The 24,892-nt window shown below is 38.0% G+C and overlaps 1 protein-coding gene and 1 non-coding gene across 3 annotated transcripts; one reads left to right on the top strand and one right to left on the bottom strand.

The window, feature by feature from the left end:
* Nucleotides 1–7: 7 nt before the first annotated feature.
* Nucleotides 8–19,082, bottom strand: LOC115751709 (piezo-type mechanosensitive ion channel homolog). Of its 2 annotated transcripts, XM_048281388.1 has the most exons (21): nt 18,532–19,082; nt 17,799–17,879; nt 16,891–17,050; nt 16,632–16,789; nt 16,223–16,379; nt 15,926–16,112; nt 15,091–15,206; nt 13,955–14,036; nt 13,057–13,272; nt 12,803–12,980; nt 10,595–10,723; nt 10,209–10,382; nt 9,800–10,033; nt 7,157–8,698; nt 4,159–6,650; nt 3,359–3,754; nt 2,716–2,874; nt 1,621–2,124; nt 1,361–1,502; nt 1,127–1,271; nt 8–734 (listed from the first exon to the last, which is right to left on the bottom strand). In XM_048281388.1, the coding sequence occupies exons 1-21, from the start codon at nt 18,578–18,580 to the stop codon at nt 599–601; spliced, it is 7,437 nt and encodes a 2,478-aa protein (XP_048137345.1). In that variant the 5' UTR covers nt 18,581–19,082; the 3' UTR covers nt 8–598. The 2 variants fall into 2 exon arrangements, with proteins under 2 accessions (XP_048137345.1, XP_048137346.1); XM_048281389.1 differs by lacking the exons at nt 16,632–16,789; nt 16,891–17,050 and having other exon boundaries at nt 15,091–15,178; nt 16,041–16,112; nt 16,223–16,276; nt 18,532–18,578.
* A 3,567-nt stretch (nt 19,083–22,649) lies between these two features.
* On the top strand, nt 22,650–22,722 carry TRNAA-CGC. Its single transcript has one exon. It is a non-coding gene; the product is annotated as a tRNA-Ala (tRNA).
* Nucleotides 22,723–24,892: the final 2,170 nt, after the last annotated feature.

The raw sequence follows: 24,892 nt of genomic DNA, 5'->3' as shown, positions 1-24,892 counted from the left end.
CTCGAGATATTTAAAAGGCTATTTGAATGATATTAGCTTGTCAACTAGGAGTCGCCGTGACGAACCAAAAAAAGAGAATTATAGACTCTGCTTGCATTCGTATTGGTAATTATGAAGCTGCAGTTAACATTGCACATTTGATTGTGAGCTCAAGAAAAGAAAGAGAGAACACAAAATCTAAGGACTATCACTTGTACCCTTATCCATGTTTGATCAGGTAAATTGGATTGTTAAGAATGTAAAGTACCGCTTTGCTGATTGGCATAGTTTTGCACTACAAGATTTACAGAAGCTCTCATCACTTACCAGCTTCAAAACTTGTTCAGCAAGAAATACATCCTACTAGAACGAGGGACCCGTCCTTGTATTTGAGAATAACCAACACATCTTTCAGTGAAGGTTTGACCGAGACTCAGCTAGACAGACGACACCTGAAAGGACGGCGAGCATCTCTGGTCAAGATAGAAGCTATACAGGGACATGGAATTTCTGACTGAGCCTCCCAGTAGACTTGCATTTCTGATATTTCTGGCCTTCAGATTTTGTGCCGAAGCAATGTACGTTGCGGTGCATTCAGCCCCAACTATCTCGCCAACATTCACTCACGTTTGGTGTACTCAAGCAGCATATGTGGTGACCGATAGATTTTCACCAGTGTCCAGTAAAGGACCTCTTCAACCTCAAGCTCACCTTCTGCTCTCGCAGCATATATATCCTCGCATATTGCGAGCAACCTGCATCAATGAAATTGACTGAATGAAGAGGGTGAGGGGACAAAACTGATTTTGCAAGGCTTTATGTCAATTCCCGCAATGAATGAGTGTCGGCCAGTAAAAGATTTAAGGGAAATGCAACTTATCAGTCCTCATTCTAGACTGAGTATTTTTTGTCCTCCTTGTGACTCGTTCCCCCTAGAAACAAAGGAGCTGTCGCCATATTGCCACGAGAAACTCTTATGTAATATTCAGTAGAAAGAAGAGCGCAAATGCAGCATATACAGGTTTTGGAAGACGAATTGGATGATAGATAATTTCCAGGACAGGATACAACAAGTCCGAGTACTAAAAGATGGTAAACAAAATGGATTGAGGATATACAAAGATGGAAACTTATGCTCGATTAGTACCTATCACAAGAAGGAAGATTTTCATATGGGATCCTCATTCTCAAGTCAGCACATTGGAGCCTAATAAAGCGGCCAACTGCCAGCACAAAAGTAATGTAGAGGCCCCATATGCTGAACTTGCTAAGTGTCTCCCCAAGAATCCCCTCTGCACAAATTCAATCAACTTCGTCAAAAGTAAATTGTCGAAAGAAAGAGCACACAGATCCCCATTCATGATAAACATTCAGAACTTACGTGGTGTTTCTTCAGAAATGACTATTGCCATGGGTCCAGCCAAAGTCCCACATCCCCTGATATTAGGGGCATCGGTATCATGAAATGACCACCATCCAGGATGGCCACGATTTAGAACAAGGTCTCCACTAACTGACACTACCTGCATGATCAATGTCTTTTTCTTATTAGATATTTAGACTTAAGAATTATGAAATCAAATCCTAGTTCAATTAGAGAATTTTACTAGCATGTAGTATGTATAACAAAGAATGGCATACCACTGGCTCAAGAAGCCGTACATCACCGGAACCTGTGACGCGGAAGAATCTAGGATAGACATCATAAATTGTAAAACTGTTTGCTGTACCATTCAGAACTTCCATGACTTCTGATGAGCTTGGAAGATTAAAATCGTCAACATCTAATTCGTACTTCACCACTTCTTTTCCTTTTGGTCTATCTCTTGTCAGTTGCCAAGAAAAGGTGATTTTCATGCTCCATCTAAGAGACTTGATAAATCTGGCCTGGACCACCGGAGGAACAAGCCACAAGGTACTTGCATCAGCTTGGCAGCAGATTACTTGAACATCTTTCACATTGTATGCACTCAAATAACCTAAGGGATCCAAGTTGTGATCTGAATCAAGCTCATCCCATGATAGCTTCTCACACAAAGTGGTCTCAAACAAAGTTAGTTTTCCACTTTCTGTCTCTATGTTGACTCGAGCACTTGCATATTCAATAGGGTTTGCAATATTTGTGGGGTTGCCACTACTGTACATCTGTCCAAGACATGAAGCATTCATAATCAGGGAGATCTAAAATCATATCACTGAATTTACAAGAAATGGCATCAAAGAGGAAAATCACAACTTCCTTCTCTCTTGGAATAGGGGGTCGAATCCCAGACAACACAAAGGAGAGGTTAGATGTTGTGACTTGTGGGACAAAATATATACCCAAACTACTTCAGGACTTGACTTGGTCACATAACTCATATCGGAAGAACAAATGTATAACAGAATGCAGTAAGAATTTATCCTGAGGTTAAATTAAGACTGAGGAGCCTCTTAACTCAGAGCACCATGGGACCATGAGTTCTCATACAAGTCCACAGTCCTCAATGGTAATCTGCGTGTTTCTCACATCATGAAGCAGATTCACTGTGCAGAGAAATACTAGCAACATGTCATGTGACACAGGACAAAGGTTATTGTCAAAAGAGATATGTACTAATAAGATGCAAGTAATTTTACTCAGCTAAGCAATCAAAAGGAGAACTGATGAAAACGGTGCCTTGAGAAGAATGGTAGAGACAGAAAGCATGATTATCTCCTATACTTAATGGATTCATATATGGTGCTTTGCCTTACCAGCATAGGTGCCCAGATAACACATAGTAAGACAGAAAATAGGCATATTCCACCACAGAATTTTGTCATTTTAGTCTGTTTTTGTCCATGTTGGTGTCTGGCTCTGTTCAAATCCGCATCGCACTTGACAAGAAACAAGCTGGCATGAATGTCCTCCAACTGGGAAAAGATAATATCAGATTAACCTATATAAGTTCCTCAGCATGTAACAAGCAAAAACTAAAAGTTGAAAAAAGTTCCATAGGATGTATGTGTGCTCCATTTGTGTGTACGCGTGCTTATGCTCTGTGTGTTCCTGCTTGCTTGCTGCATGATTATTCTGGAGAAGTGTTCTTATGCTTTAGGAGTTTCATGTAATGTTCCATCCACTCCGATCATGAAGTAACTCTTATGCTAGAATTTATCCTCACATAGCAGTTGTCACCTCGTGAATAAACCATGCATGAGAGAGAGAGAGAGAGCATGATGAGCAAGTTACATGAACTTTCTCATTAAGATTAGCACACATTAAAATGCTGGTAAGCACACGAGGGAAAGAGAAGCAGAAGTTATCACTCATAAACATCAATGGCTAATAAAAGCACACAAAACGAAACTGAGAGAGAGAGAGAGAGAGGGTTATAGAAGAAAGCAGCACTATTACCTTTAACCAGTCATACATGGTCAAAGATGTAGATGTGCAGGACCAATCAAGCACACAGCGCAGTTCATAGAGGAATGGAAGTGCTCGATACAGCCGGAAACCCCACAAATTTAGTTGTGAAACACTACTGGTCAAAAATTGCCTATATAATGTGCTTTCATGAGGAATACCAAAGCGGATTTGGACAGCTTGCAGAGCCAGAGAAACGGCCTTGGTGAGAAAGATGGCACGAAGTGCCAACCTCCCGGGATGCTTAATTGGCAGTGCTGTATACCAAGCATAATTTGTGACTGAGTAGGTAAAGAGCCCAAGCGAGAAAAGATAGAATATAACTTTTCCAGTGGCAAAGGAGCAAAGATATATAACCCGATCCAGTACAATCAGGAAAAAGACTATCTGCAAAGGGGAAAGCACAAAATACATTTCAGAAGAACATGGAATTATACACATCCATGTCAACAGACTATAATCTTGCCTCAGTTTTGGGGTCCATGAACAATACACATCCTCTTCTTGATTCAGTGATAAGTTCAAGATTCAAGGACATACAACAAGAAAGACTCAGTACAGAATAGTGAACATTTTTGCCAAAAGCAAAGTACTACTCCCTCTTATGGAAATTGCATGAATGATAAGACCTGAACTTTGCTACACATCTAAATATAATCAGGCAAACGGGAAGAGTAACTTAAATAACCATTTGAAAGTATTACATGTGCCCCAAAGAGTTCAAGCAAGACTCTCAAGCACACATTGTAAGGCTTCAGATTTAGCATCCAACAAAAGAACAAATAGTTTACCATTAGGATAAAGACATATTCTTTTGGAAACTGGTCTTCAAGCTGATAAACTTCAAGGAACTCACTTTTGTTCTTTATGATCGATTGGTAGAAAATGGCAACCAGGAAAAAAACAGCCAAATCTGCACAAAATATGTAGGCGTACAAGTCTATCTCTCGCTTGCCTCCACCTATCACCGAAATTATTGGGTATGGAAATCCTACTTCTTCTAAAATACCAGCCCCTCTATTTATTAGAATCTCATGAGAAACATCAGCAGCTGGAGTTAATGATTTATGCCATGCGCCAGGAGTGGATTCTGTTGAAGGCGACGCATACAGGACCTCAAACACCGCCAGAGCAATATTAGGATTTTCAGTGCTTCTTTCAATGCTCTGGATACGGATCCTGCTTGCCAAGGTTACATTATCAGGTTTCTTGCATCTTCGGTCATGGATAATTCTGAGTAACTCGTTCATTCCTGACTCAATCCTCTCTGGTTGAATGCCATCTTCAGGCCACTGCTTAACTTCCAAGGAAACTTGGACAAAATAAGGAGGAGTTTCTGCTCCGGTTGTCAGAGACTTCCAGTATCTATAAAGGCCTCTAACCAACTGATTAGCTAAATTTCCTGCAAACAAAAGCAGTCTGTATATTCTCTCCTTAAAGCTAAAATTAGTTAAAGCTTCCCCCAGTCTCTTGTTCCTTTTCCCGTGAATACTGAACTTTGTGACTGTTCGCCAATCACCATCTCTTGCCATAATGGAGGTTTGTAGGAGAGTGAAGATGTACACCAAAAAAAGAGGCAAGTTGCCGATCACGAAAAATGACACGATCTTGTCTGCAGGAAATCCTATTTTTTGAAGGAATTCTGTCTCGATGGACAAGTCACAGTGTTGGATGACGATTTGGTATAGATACTGAAGTAGAATGCACACCTCGCTGTATATAAGCATGATGACCCAGAACATGTAACTTGGGCCGATATTTACACAAAGAGCATATAGAAACAGAGCTGCCAAGTAGACCATGGAAAGAACACTAAAGTTCCATAGAAACATCAGGACAAAGCAGCAGTAACAGACAACATCATTGTTTGACCGCATTTGAGCCCACATGTAACGAATGATAGCTCCGAGTTGGAGGCATGAAGAACTAGAAGCTGTCCATTCATTCACAGATCTTGTAACAAATGCTTGGTCCACAGGTTCACAGCCTGCGTTGTGACTTTCAATCTCATAATAAACCTCATCCTCAGAAGACTGGCCATCCATCTCTTTTTTTTCGTTTTCTATGTTCAAAAGAGTGACAAGATTAGCAACTGCATAATTCCCAAGAGATTGCACTTGAGAAACTCCATCACCAATCAGATGTACTGCAGAAATTATCGGATTTTCCTTGGCTTGGAAGTTCGCTTTATTACTTCTCTCCAAATCCAATAACCCTGTGCCCACATCTCTCTCCCCATGCTTTGGCATCTCATGGAGGGACTCCAACGAGGGTTTAGTTGAGTCCATGCTTGGTAGACTTTCGCTTCTTTCACTCTTAGGAGATTCATTCATTTCAATGGCAAATACTAAATTAGTGCTTGGATCAGTATCTGGCTGCATGAACTTATCGTCCCCCTTCCCAGGATTGCTACTAGGTTTGTAAGTCTTACTTGAGTTCCTCCTCCGAAGGCCATGGATTTTCGGAGGTTTATTGTCACTATTTGCACTGGGAATCATGCTTTGGAGCTGATTTTGTAGGTTGAGCATCTCAGATTTCATCTTCTCTACTTGCAAGTTCCGCAGGCGCTTCAGCTCTTCAGACCGACGTATATTCTGCAACTGTGCAGTTTTCCAAGCAGTCCTCTTCTCCTGTTCACGCACTATGGCACCAATCTGCTCTGCTTCAAGATACTTCGATACATAGTCAAACTCCTCGGAGGAGAACATGAATGACTGAAGTGATACTAACATAAATATGATTATCTCAACAAGTGCGGATCTTGAGGTAATTCGGAAACCATAGTCATACTTATAAAAGCCAATCACTTCACCTATGTAAACAACTGTTGCAAATTTACCCTCGATAAAATCACCAATTAGAGGAGATTGGTAGGCAAGAGAAAGGACGATAAGGGAGAAATTGTATATTCTTAGAAATTTGAAGATCCTATTCTTCTTCTTCAAAATATCAAGCCTCATTCTGAAAAAGATAAGAGCAAAGCCAAGGTAACCTAGGTGAAGCACATCATATTCAAGGGTTCCCGTGATCAATATCAAAGCGAGAACAAGATCCAGTAGATGGCAATAGCTGTAGTGCCTCAAATAGTCAAGTAGTGTCCACAACTCTTTTGTTTCAAAAGAGAGATCACTCAACAGAGATGTGTTCTTGCACCGCGAAATGAGTTGTTGATACATCTGTGATCGTGGGAGATCCGACAAGTGATTGGCACGAAGCTTGAAGCACGAAAACATGAATACCACATAATAGCTGATAAGCATTCGGGGATCATCAACTATTATTCCTGCAAAAAGCACACGGCAGTTTGAAATAAACTTTGGAACTGATTCCTAGAAAAATGAAGATGATTCTCCAGAACAGTCTCTAATACTAATAAAATCAAGTTCCAAAACAAAATTTTTGCTAGAGGAGACCTCGGGCTTTGTTCTCAAGTACAATCAGAAATGGAACATGTATGTGAAACTATAATGCCAGCCACTATTTTCGGTTGTTCACTGTCTTTAGATTTCTTCAAATATTTCTCACTTACCAGTAGAAAATTACTTAGTTACCTGTTTATGGATCAAGGTTAAACAAGCATATTTGGCCAAAAGAAAGGTTAAACAAGCTTAAGAAGATCCCCAAAATGAGAATCAAGGCATATTTCTATCACTGATATCTATCACTTGAAAAAGAGACTTGTAAAAATGCCAGAAGAGAGTGATACATGTACTCCTCGATCGTGTCAGAAACTGGAAGAGAATAGTGAACGAAATAACAATCAGGAGCATTTAAAATTGATGAACGTACCAAGCCAACAGCTCTTGCAGAACTCAAAATTGTGGTCAGAGAACCTCCAACAGTCATGACACCTTACTTGTGCTTTGCCTCCCTCATCTTGTTTCTTGGACATCAAGTTTGACCACAGGGCCAAGTATTCAAGTGTGACAATAGAAGCAAACAAAAACACAAACATAGGCCACAGCTTTTGTAGAACATTTCGATGTAGAAGAACACAAGCAGCGAGTGATGCAACATATAACAAAGAAATAGAATTTAACACTGCAAAGCCGGCAAGAAGTAATGCAACCATATTAATCTCCAAGCCGAAAAGGCTGAACATGTTCTCTATGTACAGCTTCAGATATACTTTTAGTATCTTCTTTTGCTTGTGAAGTCTCTCCATTCTGAAGAAGAGAATCCTCTTTCTGTTCCACTTATTGCTTCCCTTGCAGCTTTCCCAGAAATAGGTGTATAGGTACTCTTTGCTTTTTCTACCTTGAGGACCTCTATTTCCAGAGGATATAGGAGCCATATTTCCAGATATACCAGAGTTAGAAGATGCCCAAGAGTGACTTGGCATGTTACTCCCCTTGTCTAGTAATGGACTGGAGCTTGACGCGGTTTCTTTGGTAAGATTGCAGACTTCACTTAAAATTTCCTCTGCTGTCCCAAACAGAGTGCAAGCTTCATCCCATCTTCCTATGTTACTTTCATGTGGCATTTTATCCAGCCAGTGGAAGATGTTGTAGTGAAGCATACATGCAAAAATAACTAAAACTTCTCCCCTCAACCCAGATTCTAGCCCCCAGAAGCCAGGTTTATACAACTGCAAACCCAGAAAAAGAGAAAAATAGGAATTCTTTTGACCTGCGAACATCTCTGCCTCGTCACCCAACATTTGGAAAAGATATTTAGTCATTGCTACACATCCTGAATAAACTAGAAATAGTTTTGACGGGATCCGAGAGGACTTTGGAAGAGTTGAACAGAACACTAGGAATAGAAGATACAGGAACCCGAACCCACTGACTGGGGACAAAGATGTGTATAGCACGGCAAGATATAGTATCTTCTCGACATGCCAGATGAGGAGCCGTTTTAAGAAAGTAATAGTCCTATCAATAGTTGCATTACCGTCAGTCGACATGGTATGTTTGCTCCGTCTCCTCTCATAGCTAAACAGTTGAATGGCAACGAGCACAGCTAGGGACTGCCGCACATTCTCCAACGGTGAAGCCTCTGGATTATAGCCAAAGACCACATAGAGATCTATCAAGTTGGAAATGCATGTCCGGATCTTGTCAAAGACACTCAAACAATAAATGAACACAAAGATTGCAATTGCATATAGCTGTAGAGGAAGCCAGAGGTGTCTCATTGTCTTTTCCAAAAGTTGCCTCCCAATGATCCATAACAGAAGAAAGAATAAGTAACCAAATGAAGCATAGTTTGGAGTAACTAGGTATAGTGCAACAAGAATAGTAAAAAATGCGATGTAGCTTCCACATGACCGGTATACTGACAGAAACTTCTCACCAATAGCACCCAAATGTATCATTATCTTCCTCTCTGAAAAAAAAGGAAAACCAAGTAAGTTCCTGGAATTGTCGATTTTGATCAATTTTGTAGACTTTTGTGATGTTCAGATATGCTCAAAATGTATAATCAGATCAATGACCGCGCATAGTGTAAGTTGACATTAAGAATGCAGGACAGAAGTGTTCAGCAAATGCTTCTCTGAAGAATAAAGCAAACTGTGTAAAGAAACTCCACCTGAGATCTCTCCAGAAGTCACAGGGCAGCGACTACGGGATCTCATATGAGGATTTAAACTGCTACTTTATGCAATTTCCAGACATAGCTACTTAGAGCAGTTAGGCCTCACTAATTCACTCAAATCTGGAAATTCAATTAAACCCACTGAATAGTATGATCTAAGCGACACACAACCTTGTGGCTAAACTTGGTTACAGCAACTGTTATCACTCCTCAATGGGCAGCTGTAAGAAAGTGAGATATGTAGATGCTTTCTTGTTTCCTCTAGGATGAACTACAGAATTGGTCACATTTTCTTACAATTCAACCCGGTGGTCAATATATTGATGGCAATGGCAACTATAACAATTCAAGTGAATCACTTTTGTTTGTGGGGAAATGCTACTTCTATAATGTGAAACTAATGCACGTTACCTTCAACTCATGCAAAATTAGATCTCTTCTACGCGATAGCATCCTACTAAGCCTTTTTTTTCCTCTTTTTGATTTACTATTATGACAAGGAAGTCTAGCTAGGTAAAACCTGGGCTCATAAAATACTAACTGATCAGATAAGTCTAGAATCAAACCAGGATCGGTGGCAGAAACATGGAGTTGTTATGGGGAATCAAACTTATCCCGTGCACCTACTTCACATAGACATGTCAACCCTTAACCAGTAAACCATCCCATGGGTTTAATACTAATCCTCTTTTCCTTCATTCAAACAAATTAATTGACAGATGAAGAAATTAATGAAGTTACTCAACTAGCAAGGATTTTTCACTACCAATCATCTCTTAATTTCCACAAATGCAGCATGTATTGATCATGCAACATTGAAGGTCCATTCCAACAACTAGAATGGTTGGCCATGCCCATTGAGAGAAAGTTTGGTTTCGAAAGAAGCTGTACCGTTAGAAGAAAATTCATGTTGCTTCTCACGGGATCGTGAAGTGTACACAGAAAACAGCACTGATTTGATCAAGCCAGCTCTCAAGATACTAAACCCAATGGGTGGGAATGACGTTTGCTGCACTACATTTGAAAATCTGAATAGCATTTCAATCCCGTGATTGTGAAGGGCACAAAAGCATCCAAGCATTGCTATCTTCAACAAATGCCCACTCTGATCACATTCGTAAAGACCTAAAAAGGAAACTCATAAATTGCAGACATAAAAGGATCACTATGTAAACACAATATACCAAACTTCACATGCATGCGCGCAATAAAGAATATATATTTTACATTCTCATCTTCCAGGAAAGGCGCAATGTCTTGGTACTTGAAAACATGGGCTCCTCAAATGTGATCACCTCACCTAGTTGTTTCAGAATTTCTCCAGCAAATGACCCTTTCTGATCCAAGACTTTTGAGATGAGATTGAGGTGAAGAATATATAGCAGTGCAAAATGCACCTCGCAAAGGAGTATCAGGGACTGGCATATCTTTTTGCTGATGCTGTGGCTTAAAAGATACACCAGGAAAAATATCACTGACATATAAAGCAAAATAGGCAACAGTAAGCTCAAGGCTGGACTTTGCCGAAAAGATAGCGGAAAAATGGATTTGGAAGACAGCTTAAATGGGCCAAGATATCATAAGCATCGGATGAATTTGTACAATCATATGCAAAATGTGCTTCAGAGGCCACCGACAAATAGCGCAAGCAGGTGAAATGAACGCAGAGGTGGTCCATGAACTTACTGTATACAGCATGGGTGAGGCCAGGTTTGACTGCAATGATAAATATTAAACACAATGTGATTGTGCGCGAACATTTGCGCAGCCCCCATGCGATTGTAGCTATGATAAATACTTTCATCTCTTCTTCATCTGAAATGAAGACCAAAAGTAATGTTATTGGTCCACTGTATAGTGCAATAGCCAGTAACATCCCGGAGATGGAAAAAGAAAACTGGCGTTAGTCAAAAATGAAACATAATGGTCAAATTGAATGGCAGAAAAATTCCGAAGAGCCCGGAGAATTAAAGTTTGCATTTAGCTTAGAAGTCAAGAATATCAAATGAGTCTCACCTTTCTTGCATGACAACAAAGGACCAGGATAAATAGTACCCCACCATACCTCACACCAAGGTTTTGACTAACTGAATAACCCTCATCATATTCAGTTGAGGAGATGAATTCCGGAATTATCTCATGTTAGACTTCAATTGGGGTGAAAAGCAAATTTCAGGCTGACTAATTTCCTGAATTTCATACTCCTTTTGTCCTTTTTATCCAAATGTTCTAGAAATAATTATCTTGGAACTTCCAAGCAATTAGGAGTTTGCAAATCAAACGCTAAGATGCTTGATGAAATTAGGAAACACAGGATATTACTCATTGTCTATATACAACCAAACAAATGAAGGCTATGTCTCCTTTTTCCATGAATTTTTCTGGGTTTTATCCTCTAGTGAGAGGATGGCCAAATGGCAAAAGTAAGACCGTGCTCTTCTTGCTGGGCCAAGATGTGTCAAAATTGTTCTTTTATGGGATAAATACTACCTTTCGTCAGTGTCCTTTTACACATTTTCTGATCAAATCCCTACACTTTTAATTTGTCTAATTAAGTCCTACTTGCACAAATTTTCTAATCAAGTCCTTCCGACATCAAATTGTGCCTAATCCAGCCAACATGGCCTTCAAAGTATGACATGGACAAACTTTTTCCAACATAGATGTCAACGCGGTCATCCACATTGGCTAAATCTTATCAGCATCATACTCCAATATAATTCACATTGGTTAAATTTTTCCATTGTGGCATCCATGTAGGCATCCATATGACTAAATTTTATCCACATCGTAATCTGGCATTGTAGGATGGTCACTGAGCTAAGTTTGGTGGGATTTGATGTTTAAGGGGTTTCATTAGTGTTGAAGTATATTAAGTGGAGCTACAGTAGTTAGTAGGTGAGTCTTAATTAAGGTAATTAGGGTTTTTGGACGTCTAGAGTCACCTTATGTACATTTTCATTAAGCTGTTGAGTAAAGATAAAGCCTCTGAATATTTTCTCTCTCTCTCTCTCTCTTTGGAAGATCCTAGAATCTTTACATGGTATCGAAGTTACCAAGAGAGGGAACCAAATCAAAACCCTAACTTTTTCTTCCTTCTTGCTGTTAGTAACAAAAAATTCTATTGTTCCTCACCCTCATGCTCCTGGTCCCACCATCCTCATTCAACGCCATCAACACTATGCCTCCCATCTTGTGCTCTCTCAGGTCGTGGTAGACAGTATATTCAGTGGTGCTAGTCAGTAGTCAGCTGTTGAGTCTTAATTAAGGTAATTAGGATTTCTTAGTGTCTCATCTTATGTACTCTTTCATTGAGTCATTCGGTAAAGATGTAGCCTTTGGATTTCCACACCGCCGCCAACCCCAACCCCCCCGCCCTCGTGCCGATGATCCTAAAGTCCTTACAATTAAAAAATCTAAAAGGAATTTATTTTATTGATTAAAACAACAGGGACTTAATTAGAAAAGGCACGAAAGTATAGGGATGAAAGCAGAATGTTACCTTTTCAAAAACACTAGAAGTATGCTATGACATTTCCTATTGACATCACAACCAAAAAGAATTCATAGAACCCTCACAGCTGCTGTCAAGAACTTGTGACTGGAATGGTCTTCCCATTCACTTATCTTAGCCAACTTGCGAAGAATGAAATTGGCAAACGACCATGCTCAAGCATAAAGTACTTGTTGCTTTCTCTAATTTCTTTTTCCAATTCTTCCATCAGACGGTCAATGTTTAATCAGCAATCAACAACTGATAGCGTCAAAGTTCCATCAAAAAGGAGTCACAAGCATGCAAGACCAAGTACCCAAAAAAAAAAAAAATCCAGCAAACATTTTAACCGTAGTGTTCCAGGAACTAGTTAAATTACCAACTGAACACCATCATTGTACCTTCTACAGTATGGTTGTCATTGCCAAGTTGTCTGTCCTGATTAGACAAGAAGAGGAAGACAGAGCTGTTCACAAGATTAGCCATAGCAACTAGAATTCCAAGGCAAAACTGTGCCAGCAGATAAAATCCTGGGATGGGATAATGCCACAAGCCAAAAGTTTCCCAAATCTCCATATCCTGCAATAATGGTTTACAAGAACAATAAAATGTGACAATAAGCAAGCCATCAAAGCAAGAAGATAGTTGAAAGTACCTTCCGTAATTTCATATTGAGGACAGCAAATGCCAAATTGAAGACATAAGTGCTAGCAGTCCAGAGGAGAATGAATACGAGCAGCAAGCCATTTAACCGATGGAAGAGAAACACGGAAGGGAAGGCATACAAAACATAGCCAACATAAGCAAGTAGTCCAAAAGAACATAAACTTGCAAAGTAGAAACTCCAAAATGTCAGAGCTAGCAATAAAACCTGCATATTCCAAAGCAAGCTTTAGTCGACAATTCAAGTATTTTCATTGCCCATGCTATAAGAACTCGTAATAACAGAAAAGGTTCAAACATGCAGCTTAACTACACTGCACAGATGAGGTCAACATAATATCGACTGAAATGAATATATCTTCTTTCCCTGATTCTATATTGTAACTGTAAAATGCTCTTATAAAATTAATAGTTTAGAACTAGCATTACAAGGATGGTTCATTTATGTAGATTTTTTGTACAAATCAATAAAGCCAACATTTTCTTCCCCCAACAACCATCTTCTCCCGCAACCAAAAAAAAAAAGAAGAAGAAGAGCTTTCCATATGGCATATACATGTGAAGCTACTTTAGGAAGTAACCCGTCCCCTGGCTCTAACTATTGGCTGGTCTTCTGGAGTGATTATGCTGAGCTCTCCATGAATTTTGCTTCTGCGTGTTTAAAATAATTATGCTAATGTTCCTTGGACAGAAATAGTTTAACTTTTCTTTTTTTGGCTGAGGCACTCTTTATTTTTGTTGTCCAACCTAACATTTTTTACTCAGGAAAGTTCCATTTACACTTTTGCGATGCAACAGGAAAATTATGGATGGCTTACAGAGGTCAAAGCAATTTAGCCTCTTAGAGATGAGATAATGCGATTCTAGAGAAACAGAGGTGGAACTCCTACCGGAAATCCATAAGTAAAGAAGTTGATGCTAAATGCCTGGAAAACAGTCCTCCCTGATAGGTTACTGTACCTTAAATCAGACCTGCAAATTTGAAAAAATGATATTGGAAAAGCTACGCAGAATAGTAGATAACATCATAACTCACTGTGAAACATTAGATTGTAGGTTAAGCATGTCTACTGCAGATAGTCTCACAGTTTTACTCAGTGAGATGACGTTGGTTAAAAATAAAAAAAAAAACAAATTACAAGGTGCAAAACGGGTACATAACATCACTGCCAGTTCCAACTCTCTCACAACACAGGAACTGTCTGGTGGAGGTGGAGACTAATTGCAGCAGTGAAGAAGAACTGAAAAAACAACATTAAATAAAGCAAGAAACAATAATATGCAATGTGCCTAATCAAGTCAAATGCCATCAAAAATCAATAGAAGGACATGCAACCACTCTATGTGAGGAAATAAATCGGCATGTCACTAATGGCACCAGGTTATTCCCCTTTCTGGGAAATGTGTTGTGCTTTTCCGCACGTCCAGGACATGCTTGTTTTGGTCGCAAAACTTCTACTTTTGCCACCTCTCACCATGAAAAAGACTTCCTGTGGTTCCTTGAACGCCAGCAAACTTCCTACTACTTCTTGCACCTCATTCTCAGGTAATAGAGATTGATAATGCTCCAAAAAGCAATTTACACTTCCAAAACTTCTGGAAATAGTTTTTGAGTAACTGAACCTCTAATTCAGACACATGATCGTAATTTACAAGAGGAACAAATATAGAGACAGAACTCTCAGAGCTCTTTTTCGGTTCAAATATCTACTTGACCACTTCAGTTGTTTGTCACTTATCAAATATTTGTCAATATAGCCATTAAGGGACATGCATAAATATTCATGCAGCCATCGGGCTTGTCATATACCATATTTCAGTCTCCTCGAGAGAAATTGAAGTTGGACAATTTTCTTTTTCCACAAAATGGCCATTCAAATCATGTATGCAGATAAGATCCATCTCCTGTAGAATGCCTGTAACATTTTTATGTTGGCGAAATAATATCTCTTTGCGTAACTATTATATACAGGAGAGTCCTTGGTTCTTAAAAGCACCTTGAACTTTGAAGTAATATGAACTGTACCTTGATTCACCGAATAAAAAGGAATGCTTTGAGGGAAGAAGCTGCTCAGTTAAATCGCTTTCCCAAGTGGACATTATGACATCCATGTCTTCAAGATAGTGACGAATCAATGATAGCTGAGAATTGCAGCAATGAAGTGACTATTAAGAAGTTCATCAGGTTGGAAAGCAGATAATACTACTCAGGAAGAAACATATATGGACTAGTTCACGCATGACTTAGTAACATGTAACAAGGTTGGACTAGTTCACCGAATATGGACTTTAATAAGATGAGTAGAGCTCTGTGACACGCACTTCTGATTGGGAAGAAACACAAGTTTCCCTAACACAGAAGTAACAAGGCTGAAAATAACTTGACCTACTCCTCCAACAGTGGACCATCCCTAGATGCTTTTGTCTCAAATGTCTCACATATAATTAGAAAGCCATTACAGTTACTCTCTTGTGCTAACCCAGAAGAACTACAGGTTGTCACAAGTTGTCTCAACGTCTCAAACGTCTCGCATATAAGTAGGAATTCTACCAGTAAACCATATTCCAGTATGTGAAAGACCCATAACTTCAATACTAATAAGCCTTTGCAGGCCAGTAGTGAATATATTCAGCTTCTACATCCTCCATAGCTCCAATCGTGAGGCATATATGATTTTGAAGATTTGTTTGAGATATCTCCCAATTGAGACCTCTCATGATATTTTCCTAAATTTTCGTTCTCAAATTTGCACACATGAGACGTGACTGATGGATCTATTTATGACACTGTAAGGGCAAGAAGCAAGAGTCAAGAATAACAACTTATCAAGGAAGTCTCATTCTGAACAGGATCTGCTCACCAATATGTAGAAGGATAAGAGAGAGACACCACAACACAGTTGTGACCACTCTGACTTAGCAGTAATTTTGAACAAGCCAACAAAGTCCGCAATCCTCACAAAGAGTTCAGAATACTCTATTGGAAGTTGATAACTATACAACAGGAGAATGTTAAAACCTGCATAAAGCAAAAGAAACCTCCACCACCTTGAAATGGACGGTTGAGTGCAATCAGCAGATTAAAAAGTAAATAGTATGGGTAGTAGTCACGGAAGCTAGAGCTGCTGATATTGGAAGGTGAAATACGGACAACTTACCAAAAGAGCCCAAGAAAATTGCTTGTTAAAGACCAATCCACGAGGCCAATGCAGCTGCAAATAAAAAATGGGAAAGAAGTCCAGGATGGGCTACTGATACCCACAACTAACTGTACAACAGGCAACAACAGGCAGCATGGCGTTCTGAGATGAGGCCCTTCAAAGAAATTATACAATAATCAGACAACCATCTACTGTATTGATTATTTTTAGTCAGTACTACACTGTTGATTTAATACTCTCTATGGAGATCACAGATATATATGATGTTTTCTTATATAAAACTGTCTTGATCAATATCATGATTTGTTTAGTAAAGGACAAACTAAAAGCAATTGCATAGTAACCAACTAATGCAGAGATCGACTAAATGAACTGAAACTTTAAAATGCATACTCATAAAACCAACCTATGTAGCCAAGAGAAGAACAAAAACGTTCCAACCGTGAATCTCCCTGCGAGTCTTGTCCAAGCCTACCCCTTAATATTCTTCTTAGAGCAACCAAAGCTATGGATATTTGAACGAGCAAAAAGTACAGTTCAGAAGGCAGTGTCCATGAGTAAATTCTGCAAAACTAAAACCAAATTTTGTTATGACTGTGTATCACTGAAGCACTACTGATGATCTTTGCAAAAATTTCAAGAACTTGAATACTTATAAAAGTCACCTTTCAAATCCGGCTAGCTTTGCCCACTTAGAATTGACTGCAAACCATTGATCTCCCTCAACAGCCCATATGAAGTGGAATATGGCATGTAAAAACACAGCCAGAAAGGAGAAGATGCAAATAAAATATGACACAAAATGGTGCCTCTTAGATAGATAACCTGAAAGGAGCCCAGATCAACATTATACTTACCATCATCAGAATGATTTCTTTTTTGGCAAAGGAAAGTGAATTGGACCAATAACCCATTATCATAAAAATTTATGACAAGATAATGCTCCTGACAATCTAAAAAACAACTATGAAAGGAAAACACTTCCGCAGCAAAATACAAGTCCGAGAAAAATGGAGAGCGTCAAATACCACTTAATAAGAAAAAGAACATTCATGGGAACACACTTCCACAGCAGTAGTTCAAGAGTACAAAAGAGGAGAATGAGAGTATAAGAAAGGGAAACTGGTGTAACCAAAGAAATGGCTGCTACAACTGTGAGGGTCTGGACGAATGAATAACTTGCCAACTAGCACAATGCAAGTTGGAGACCAGCAAGAGGCAAGGCATGAGGACATTAGAGGGCTAGAAGTGTCTATTGTGATTCTTTTCCACGAAAGCAATAACTAACTTTCTCAACGGCTCAAGTAGGGGGGGCGTAGACGGCTCGAATAGAAGAGACATAGTGGGGGCATAACCATACAATCTGTACAAAAAAGTACCAAAGTGTGAAAGCAAATACAAATTCAGTTAGGCAAGTAGCATCTCCACTCCCCACAGAAGATAAAAATGATTAAAAAGTACACTAAACACAACATTGCGTTTGCCATTTAATGTGAAATCAAAACATCTACTAAGATAGTATTAATAAGGAGATGAATACATTGCAAAAAGAAACACTAGCATAGATTTTTACCTGCTTTTGAACCATCAAACTGCATGATAAGGAAAGCCGACAAATCAACAAGAGATATCAAATTCCAACTGAGTAAAGCAGCTGGAGAAATCATGAAAGGAAAATGAAGTTCAATTAGAGAACCAAGTAACAATATTATAAGAAAACCCATGAGGAATCAAGTCATCATGATAACCCACTTAAGGCAAACATCGACTTGATTTGTGGTTTCTCTGCTCCTACTTCTCTGAGTGAAGTGTTTAATTGATTACGTGCACAACCAATTACTTTGAAAACTTAGCTTGTTAGAGTCCAGCGCAACATTTATTTCACATCTTGAAATATTGGTTGCTTTGCATCATGCGTACAATGGACCAAAATCAGAAGCATTTAGAATCCAATCAACCAAAATAAAATGTTAATGACTCAACCGACCATCGGACAAAACGCTCAGCGCTTTTATTTTCCTTATACCTCCAATGCCATACTATGTATGTGCAGCATGATCGAAATGACAGCGTAAAACAACCGAGCGACACCGAACAGATAAACTGTCCATCATCCTCGAACAGTATACCCACGAGTATGCACACAAATATTAAGAACTAATCCCTCGTATCACCTAAAACGATCTCAGTGAATCTCTGTTAGTGAACACAGTTACATCACCATAACCTCGACCTTGTCATTCCAGAGCCGCCATGCCCAAGCACCAACTGAATTCTCCTGTAAACTTCGACAAGCAAAATGGTACCTGTTAAAAGAAGCAGTGGCAACATAAATCCATTCAAGATCTTCCCCATTGCCAAACCCCTCTCGGTCCGCTGCCTCTCCAGTTCGAAGAAGTCCCCAAACGCAACGGACGAGTCAATACCCAGAGACCATAACACCAACGAGATCAAATGTTTGCAAACCAGTGTTGAACCTGAAGGCTAATCAGGATCTCTTCGCATGAACTGAAGTCCACGACGGACGTGACCACACGGAAAAACAAACGAATCCCCATCAATCAGCTCCCGGACATCATCGTGAGGAAATCAGAAAGCGTCTCAGAAATCAGAACAGAGCAAAATCGACTAACGAGGAATGAGAATGGCGGATTTCCTCGAGGGTGGTGAGAGCTGGAGGGGGCGTCAATCGCTGATTGGCGGAACAGCTGTGGAGAAATACGCAGATTCCGACGAAGGAAATCGTGGGAGAGATCGGTGTTGGCGTCGATGGAGCGAGCAAGATGCTGGTGTGCTCAGGCTCTCTGCTTCTTCCCCTTCTTTCGCAGCAGAAGAACGAAAATGTCATGTCGTTATGTTCGTTTACGCGATGCGTCTATGTGGACCCCGCCAAATCTCTTGATCGCTTAGCCATGTTTTTTTTTGTCCTTTATCGCGTGAAGCTCATTTATTTTTACAATTACAAATCTTCTTAGGAAATGTTTTTAAAATCCTGTTTAGAGGAAGGGCAACAATTTCCGACGCGAATGGAGTAACGCGAACACAACGAAGAGCCCGCTCAAGCCTAATCATGCTCAGGTCAATTTCGTGTTGACCTAGAGGACACGATTGATAATCTTGTCCTCTAGGTGTCAAATTCACCAGACATCGAATAGAACGTTGTAACTCATTTAGATTGACGAGTAAGTATTGATACTTAAAACACTCTTCTATCCATGTGTTTTCGGATTTTGAAGTAATGATACTCCATATGTCACATGTTGTTTGGTTTCAGTCGATGGGATATGGTGTTGACATATTACAATAATTTGCAAGCGCACTTTTAAAAAAATTATGACATTATGGTCCATTTATTTTCCAAAAAATAAATAATTGAAGAAATATTTGTTTAAAAATGACATTTGTATCGCTGAAAAGAATTAGCTTATAAAAAATATTTGTATCATTGTCAATAATTTATATCTAATCATTTTCGCAAACGATGAAAGTATTTTATTCAGTCATTTTTGTAAATATTATAAACAATTATTTAAAAAAAAAATATTTTCTAAATCATGCCGCTTTGAGTTGACATGTTCTGTAGTGCATCTTTACACCGAGACGACCTGGTGACCGCGAGTTATTACTCCTAATCTGGTCTAAAGTGCTAGTCAAGGGTAAAACATTATGGTACGAATAGGTAAATATTTGATGTGAAACGTGTCTTTTATTGAAACTTGTTTCAGAATACTTCAAAATGCAATTTCATTATTGTTAGTGATCTTAACTAATGTCCTTTGGCTCTTTTAGCAATGGTTATTTTTGTTTCAGTTTTTTGTGAGTAGTTTTTTTCGAACATTGTTGCAGCTTGGTTGTGATATAAAGCTATTTCTCAAGTGCCTCTCCATCTTTATTTCCTCTCCCTTCTACTGGTAGGACAAGCTAACTAGAAAACCACCAATATAATTATAACCATGTTACCAAGGATCACCCCTAAAAATTAAGGGTGTCAATGTGTCAGTTCGGTTTGATTTTTAAAAAAAATAAAACCCAATTGAACCATTAGCTTGTCAACTTGAACTAAATCGAATCTGGCCTCGAACTGAATATGAACCGAACTGAAAATTCAGTTCGGTTAGATTCAGTTTAGTTCGATTTTTTATTTTTATTTTTTTCCTTTTTCTTTTGTTTTATTTTTTTTTTCTTTTTTGGGGCTGAGGGATGGGGGAGCCGCCATGCCCTCACCGGCCCTAGGTGAGGGCGTCGCGGCCCCCTCCGACACTAGAGGAGGGCCTAGGCAAGGGCGTTGCACCTCTTGCCCAAGTATTGTCGGGGGTTGCCTACCCTCACTAGGGTCGGGCGAACCACCCCGATCATTGCCAGGAGCAGCCGATCCTCAACCAGTTTGCTAGCCCTCAGCCCAAAAAAGAGAAAAATAAAAGAAAAGAAAGAAAAAGGAAAAAATAAAAAAAAAAGGTTATTGCGAGAGATTTTCAATGCGATTTGGTTAACCAAACTGGAAAAAAAAAAAGAATGGTTACTTTTCAATTACTTGAATTGGAAACCGAACCGAACCGAAATGCACTAACTTTTTAGTTCGGTTAGGGGTTCGGTTCGATTTTCTAGTTCAATTTTGACACCTCTAATGGTAATTGTATAATAATATCATGGGTTCATATCATAGAAAATCTCAAACCGGTATACTTGTAATAAATTTACTCCAAACTATTTTTTTAATCACAAAAAACTCCCAAACTGGTACACTTGTGACAAATTTACCCCAAACTGGTACATTTATGACAAATTTACCCTCTATTAGTTTTCGATAAATTTAACTGTCAAATTGCTGAGTTGGATGACACGTGGCGGTTGACAAGTATACCATTTTGGGATTTTTGCCCTTTGTTTATCACAAGTTTATCAATTTGGGGTTTTTTGTGATATTAATTCAATTTAATGTTGGGTAAATTTGTCACAAGTATACTGGTTTGGGATATTTCGTGGTCAAAAGAATTAATTCATGGTAAATTTGTCACAGATATACCAGTTTAGGATTTTTGATAGTCAAAAAAATAGTTTGGGGTAAATTTGTCGCGTGTGTACCAATTTGGGATTTTTTGTGGTCAAAAAAATAATTTGGCGTAAATTTGTCACGGGTGTATCGGTTTAGGATTTTTCATGGTAATAACCCTAGTATCATTAAATTAACATTATTGATCTAACAACAAGATATTTTATGCTACTATACTATATAATCCCTCCTATCTCCTATACTAAGCCACTGATCACAAATAGACTAATCATCACTAAACGATTTATTACACGCATGTAGTTATAAGAAATATTCGCACCGTATAATACTATCAAATACACTTTACGGGATTGATCTAGTGGTAAGCGCGTGTCTACATTTTCGGCTCCAGAATTGGTGATTGCACTTTGGTTTATACTTTGAGGAACTCGGATTTAAGTGAGAGCTATGGTGTTGGGTTTCTATGCTAATTTCATCCAATTAACCGGCTAATTATGATCGTATCCCTAGATCATATAATTAGAGTATTTAATATTAGATAACTAGAACTATTTTGATGCTTCCATGTGCTGTATAAAACTATAACCACATAACCTTGAATTACCTGTCTTGCTTGGTAAGGATACATATTTTAAGACATCTTGGGCATTTCATCCGTGCTCCCATGATCGTGTCAATCAAACAAAGTGATAGGTATTACATTATCAAAATCCAACGATATAACATTTATTGTAACTCTATTCCTCTACACTCGTTGTATTGGAACCAAACATCAAGTTAGAGAAATACTAGTTTGGTCCAATTAGTAATCCCATTGAATAGTTGTACTGTTGAAAACATAAAATTTATTTTAAATTTGATTCATTTCTGTTCTGAATTCTCTTATTTATCCTTTCTTTTTGGGTTTCGTACAATGAAAAGTCACATAAATGGATTTTGAAAAAATACATTGAATAATCTGTATTACGACCAAGATTCAAATTCAAATTGAGTATGCAATATCGTCCCGATGTCATAAGACAATCATCTTTGAAATTTCAAATTACGATTTGTTTTGCTTTATAATTGCACTGTAACATTCTTAGAATTCAACATCCAGAGCGGCATTTCACAAATGTTCGAGAAAGTTTTAACGTTGAAATTTTAATCTTTCTTTCAAACATAGAGAAATTGTACTATTGTCAAACACATCACTATCGGATCTCTGATAATTTGCTGCTCAAGAGTTAAAATAGTAACCACTGTCACAAGAGATAACGAAAATCAGCATAATTTTTCAGATATCTTCTTTCTCTAAAACGTTTGTCGAAAGAAATAATTTTGAAGATATATGATTGGGTTTGATTTGCAATGAACCACAGCATAACAATATCTTTGGATACATATTTTTGTTTCTCAGGTAAAGAACAAACGGGGGACGTAGCTCATATGGTAGAGCGCTCGCTTCGCATGCGAGAGGCACGGGGTTCGATTCCCCGCGTCTCCACTTTATTTTCATTTCCTTCGTTTTTAATTTAATGACAATATAAATTTCATTGCAAACCAGAAACTCGCAAATTACAGTTAATCTTAGGCTCCGTTTGTTTAACAAAAAAATACATAGGGCCTACATTTTGCAAGTATGTTTTGATTTAAGTCTGCGCTTTATTACGCTTAAACTTAGGCTCCGTTTGTTTAACAAAAAAATATAATTTCATTGCAAACTAGAAACTTGCAAATTAAAGTTGAACTTAGGCTCCATTTGTTTCGCAAAAAAATATACGGGATCCACTTCTTGCAAGTATGTTTTGATTTAAGTCTTTGTTTTTTCCGGCAAAAAATAATTGATTTGAAAAATATTTTCCGATCTTTATGTCTCTTACAAAAATGAGTGAATGAAAATTATTCTCGTCATCTACTTTAGACATAATTTCGGTGTCGATAATGATTAATTATTTCAAGCGATATAAACGATAACTTTTTATTAATGTTTCCAAATCATCGTGAAACAAACAGAGCATAAATCACACTTTAAAATGATTGTCTCGACTTCCATCATATTTTTTTTTATCAGATTCAATATATGAAAATCGACTTTTCCATCTTTAGAGGTCAACTTTACACTATAGTCCCTTAATTAGCCTCTTAATAGCTAATAGCTAATATCTAATATAACAGCGCGATCACTCTTAGTCGATCAAGAAAAGTCCTAGTAGTCACAATTGTACTATGATCACTTGGTATTTCTCCCCAAAAAATTAAGCTCGCATTATCAACTCAATAATTACATGATATTAGTCAATCCTAAGTCAAGTAATTTGACTCTAATATCGATATTGCCTTTAATTAATTAGGCAAAAATTCAAAATGTCACACGTATTCACATGGAGTGTTATAATGGTTCAAAGTATAATTATTGAGTTGACGTTGATTCGTAATTATAATTCAGTTAACAAGTGAAGTTCATATTATAACTATAAAAAGAATATTGAATATCTATATATCCCGAATTCTTCATATCGGATAATAATTAGAAATGGCCCATCTTAATAAATATATGTGGCTTGAATTATCGCAAATTATTTATGGAATGACCTAATTGGATGGATCCATGTGGATTTTCTATCCCAAAAGAAAAAAAAAATATTGTATAAGCAGGTGAAATAAGAATTAAATTTTAGAAGGGTAGACAATTGTACATGAGCTTTTCAAATTGTCCTAACTGACTTGCCTCTCAAGCAAGGAACACATTACTTAAAAGTAAAAAAAAAAAGGAAAAAGAAAAAAGAAGACGAATATGAAATTAAGATGCAAGTCAACGTGAAAATAAAATTAAGCATTAGATCATATTTTAAGGGTGTTCCATCATCGATCCAAGCATTTTTATCAGTGATTTATCCCGATTGTAATTATCGCTCCGATAAAAAATCGTGATAATCATGATCTTTATCTAAATTGTTGCTTTGTGAGGTATACAAAGACAAGACATTTTCAATATTCACATTTAATTGTTGTACTATTGAAAAAACTTGATGTGTCAAACACATCACTATAGTCTCTATTAAGCATTAGATCTTATTTTAATGGTGTTTCATCATTGATCCAAGTATATTTATCAGAATGATTTATCCTGACTGTAATTATCGATCCAATCAACAAATTGAGATAACCATGATTTTTATCTAAACAATTGGTTTATGAGATATACCAAGACAAGACATTTTTTTATATTCACATGTTGAAAAAACTTGACATGTCAAACGCATCACTATTGTCTCTATTAATTGCTTTGCAAGAGTTAATTAGTAACCACAATCACAAGAAATGACGCAAGTCAGCAGAATTTTTTAGATATATTGTTACCCGAAAAGGTTGTTAAAAAGATATTGTTTTGAAGAGATAAGGTGGGGTTTGATTTGTCAATTAACCACGAGATAAGAACTAATTTGGTTAAGGTTTTTAGTTTCTTAAGAATACCGCAAATGGGGATGTAGCTCATATGGTTGAGTTCATGGTATCGGGGTTCGACTCCCCGCATCTCCACATCTTTTATTTCCTTCGTCTTTTTCTTTCTTTTTCTGCTTAAATTGTTAAATCTTTTTATGACAATACAAGTTTCATTGATAACCTCATACTTGTAAATCAAAGTTGATCCACATCTTTTATTTCCTTCGTCT

Source organism: Rhodamnia argentea, chromosome 6, assembly GCF_020921035.1.
Source record: "Rhodamnia argentea isolate NSW1041297 chromosome 6, ASM2092103v1, whole genome shotgun sequence".
In the NCBI taxonomy this organism is placed as follows: Eukaryota; Viridiplantae; Streptophyta; class Magnoliopsida; order Myrtales; family Myrtaceae; genus Rhodamnia; species Rhodamnia argentea.
Note: the sequence above shows the minus strand (reverse complement) of the source record. Positions and strands in the feature narration are given on the sequence as shown.

Bases quoted from the DNA above. Each gene is read 5' to 3' on its own strand.
- LOC115751709 (XM_048281388.1), bottom strand. From the start codon at position 18,580: ATGGGGAAGATCTTGAATGGATTTATGTTGCCACTGCTTCTTTTAACA. The intron at 10,383-10,594 runs GTAAGTTCATGG...TTTATATGTCAG, and splicing joins CCTCACCCATGCTGTATACA to TGATATTTTTCCTGGTGTAT. The intron at 3,755-4,158 runs GTAAACTATTTG...TCCCCTTTGCAG, and splicing joins AATATGTCTTTATCCTAATG to ATAGTCTTTTTCCTGATTGT.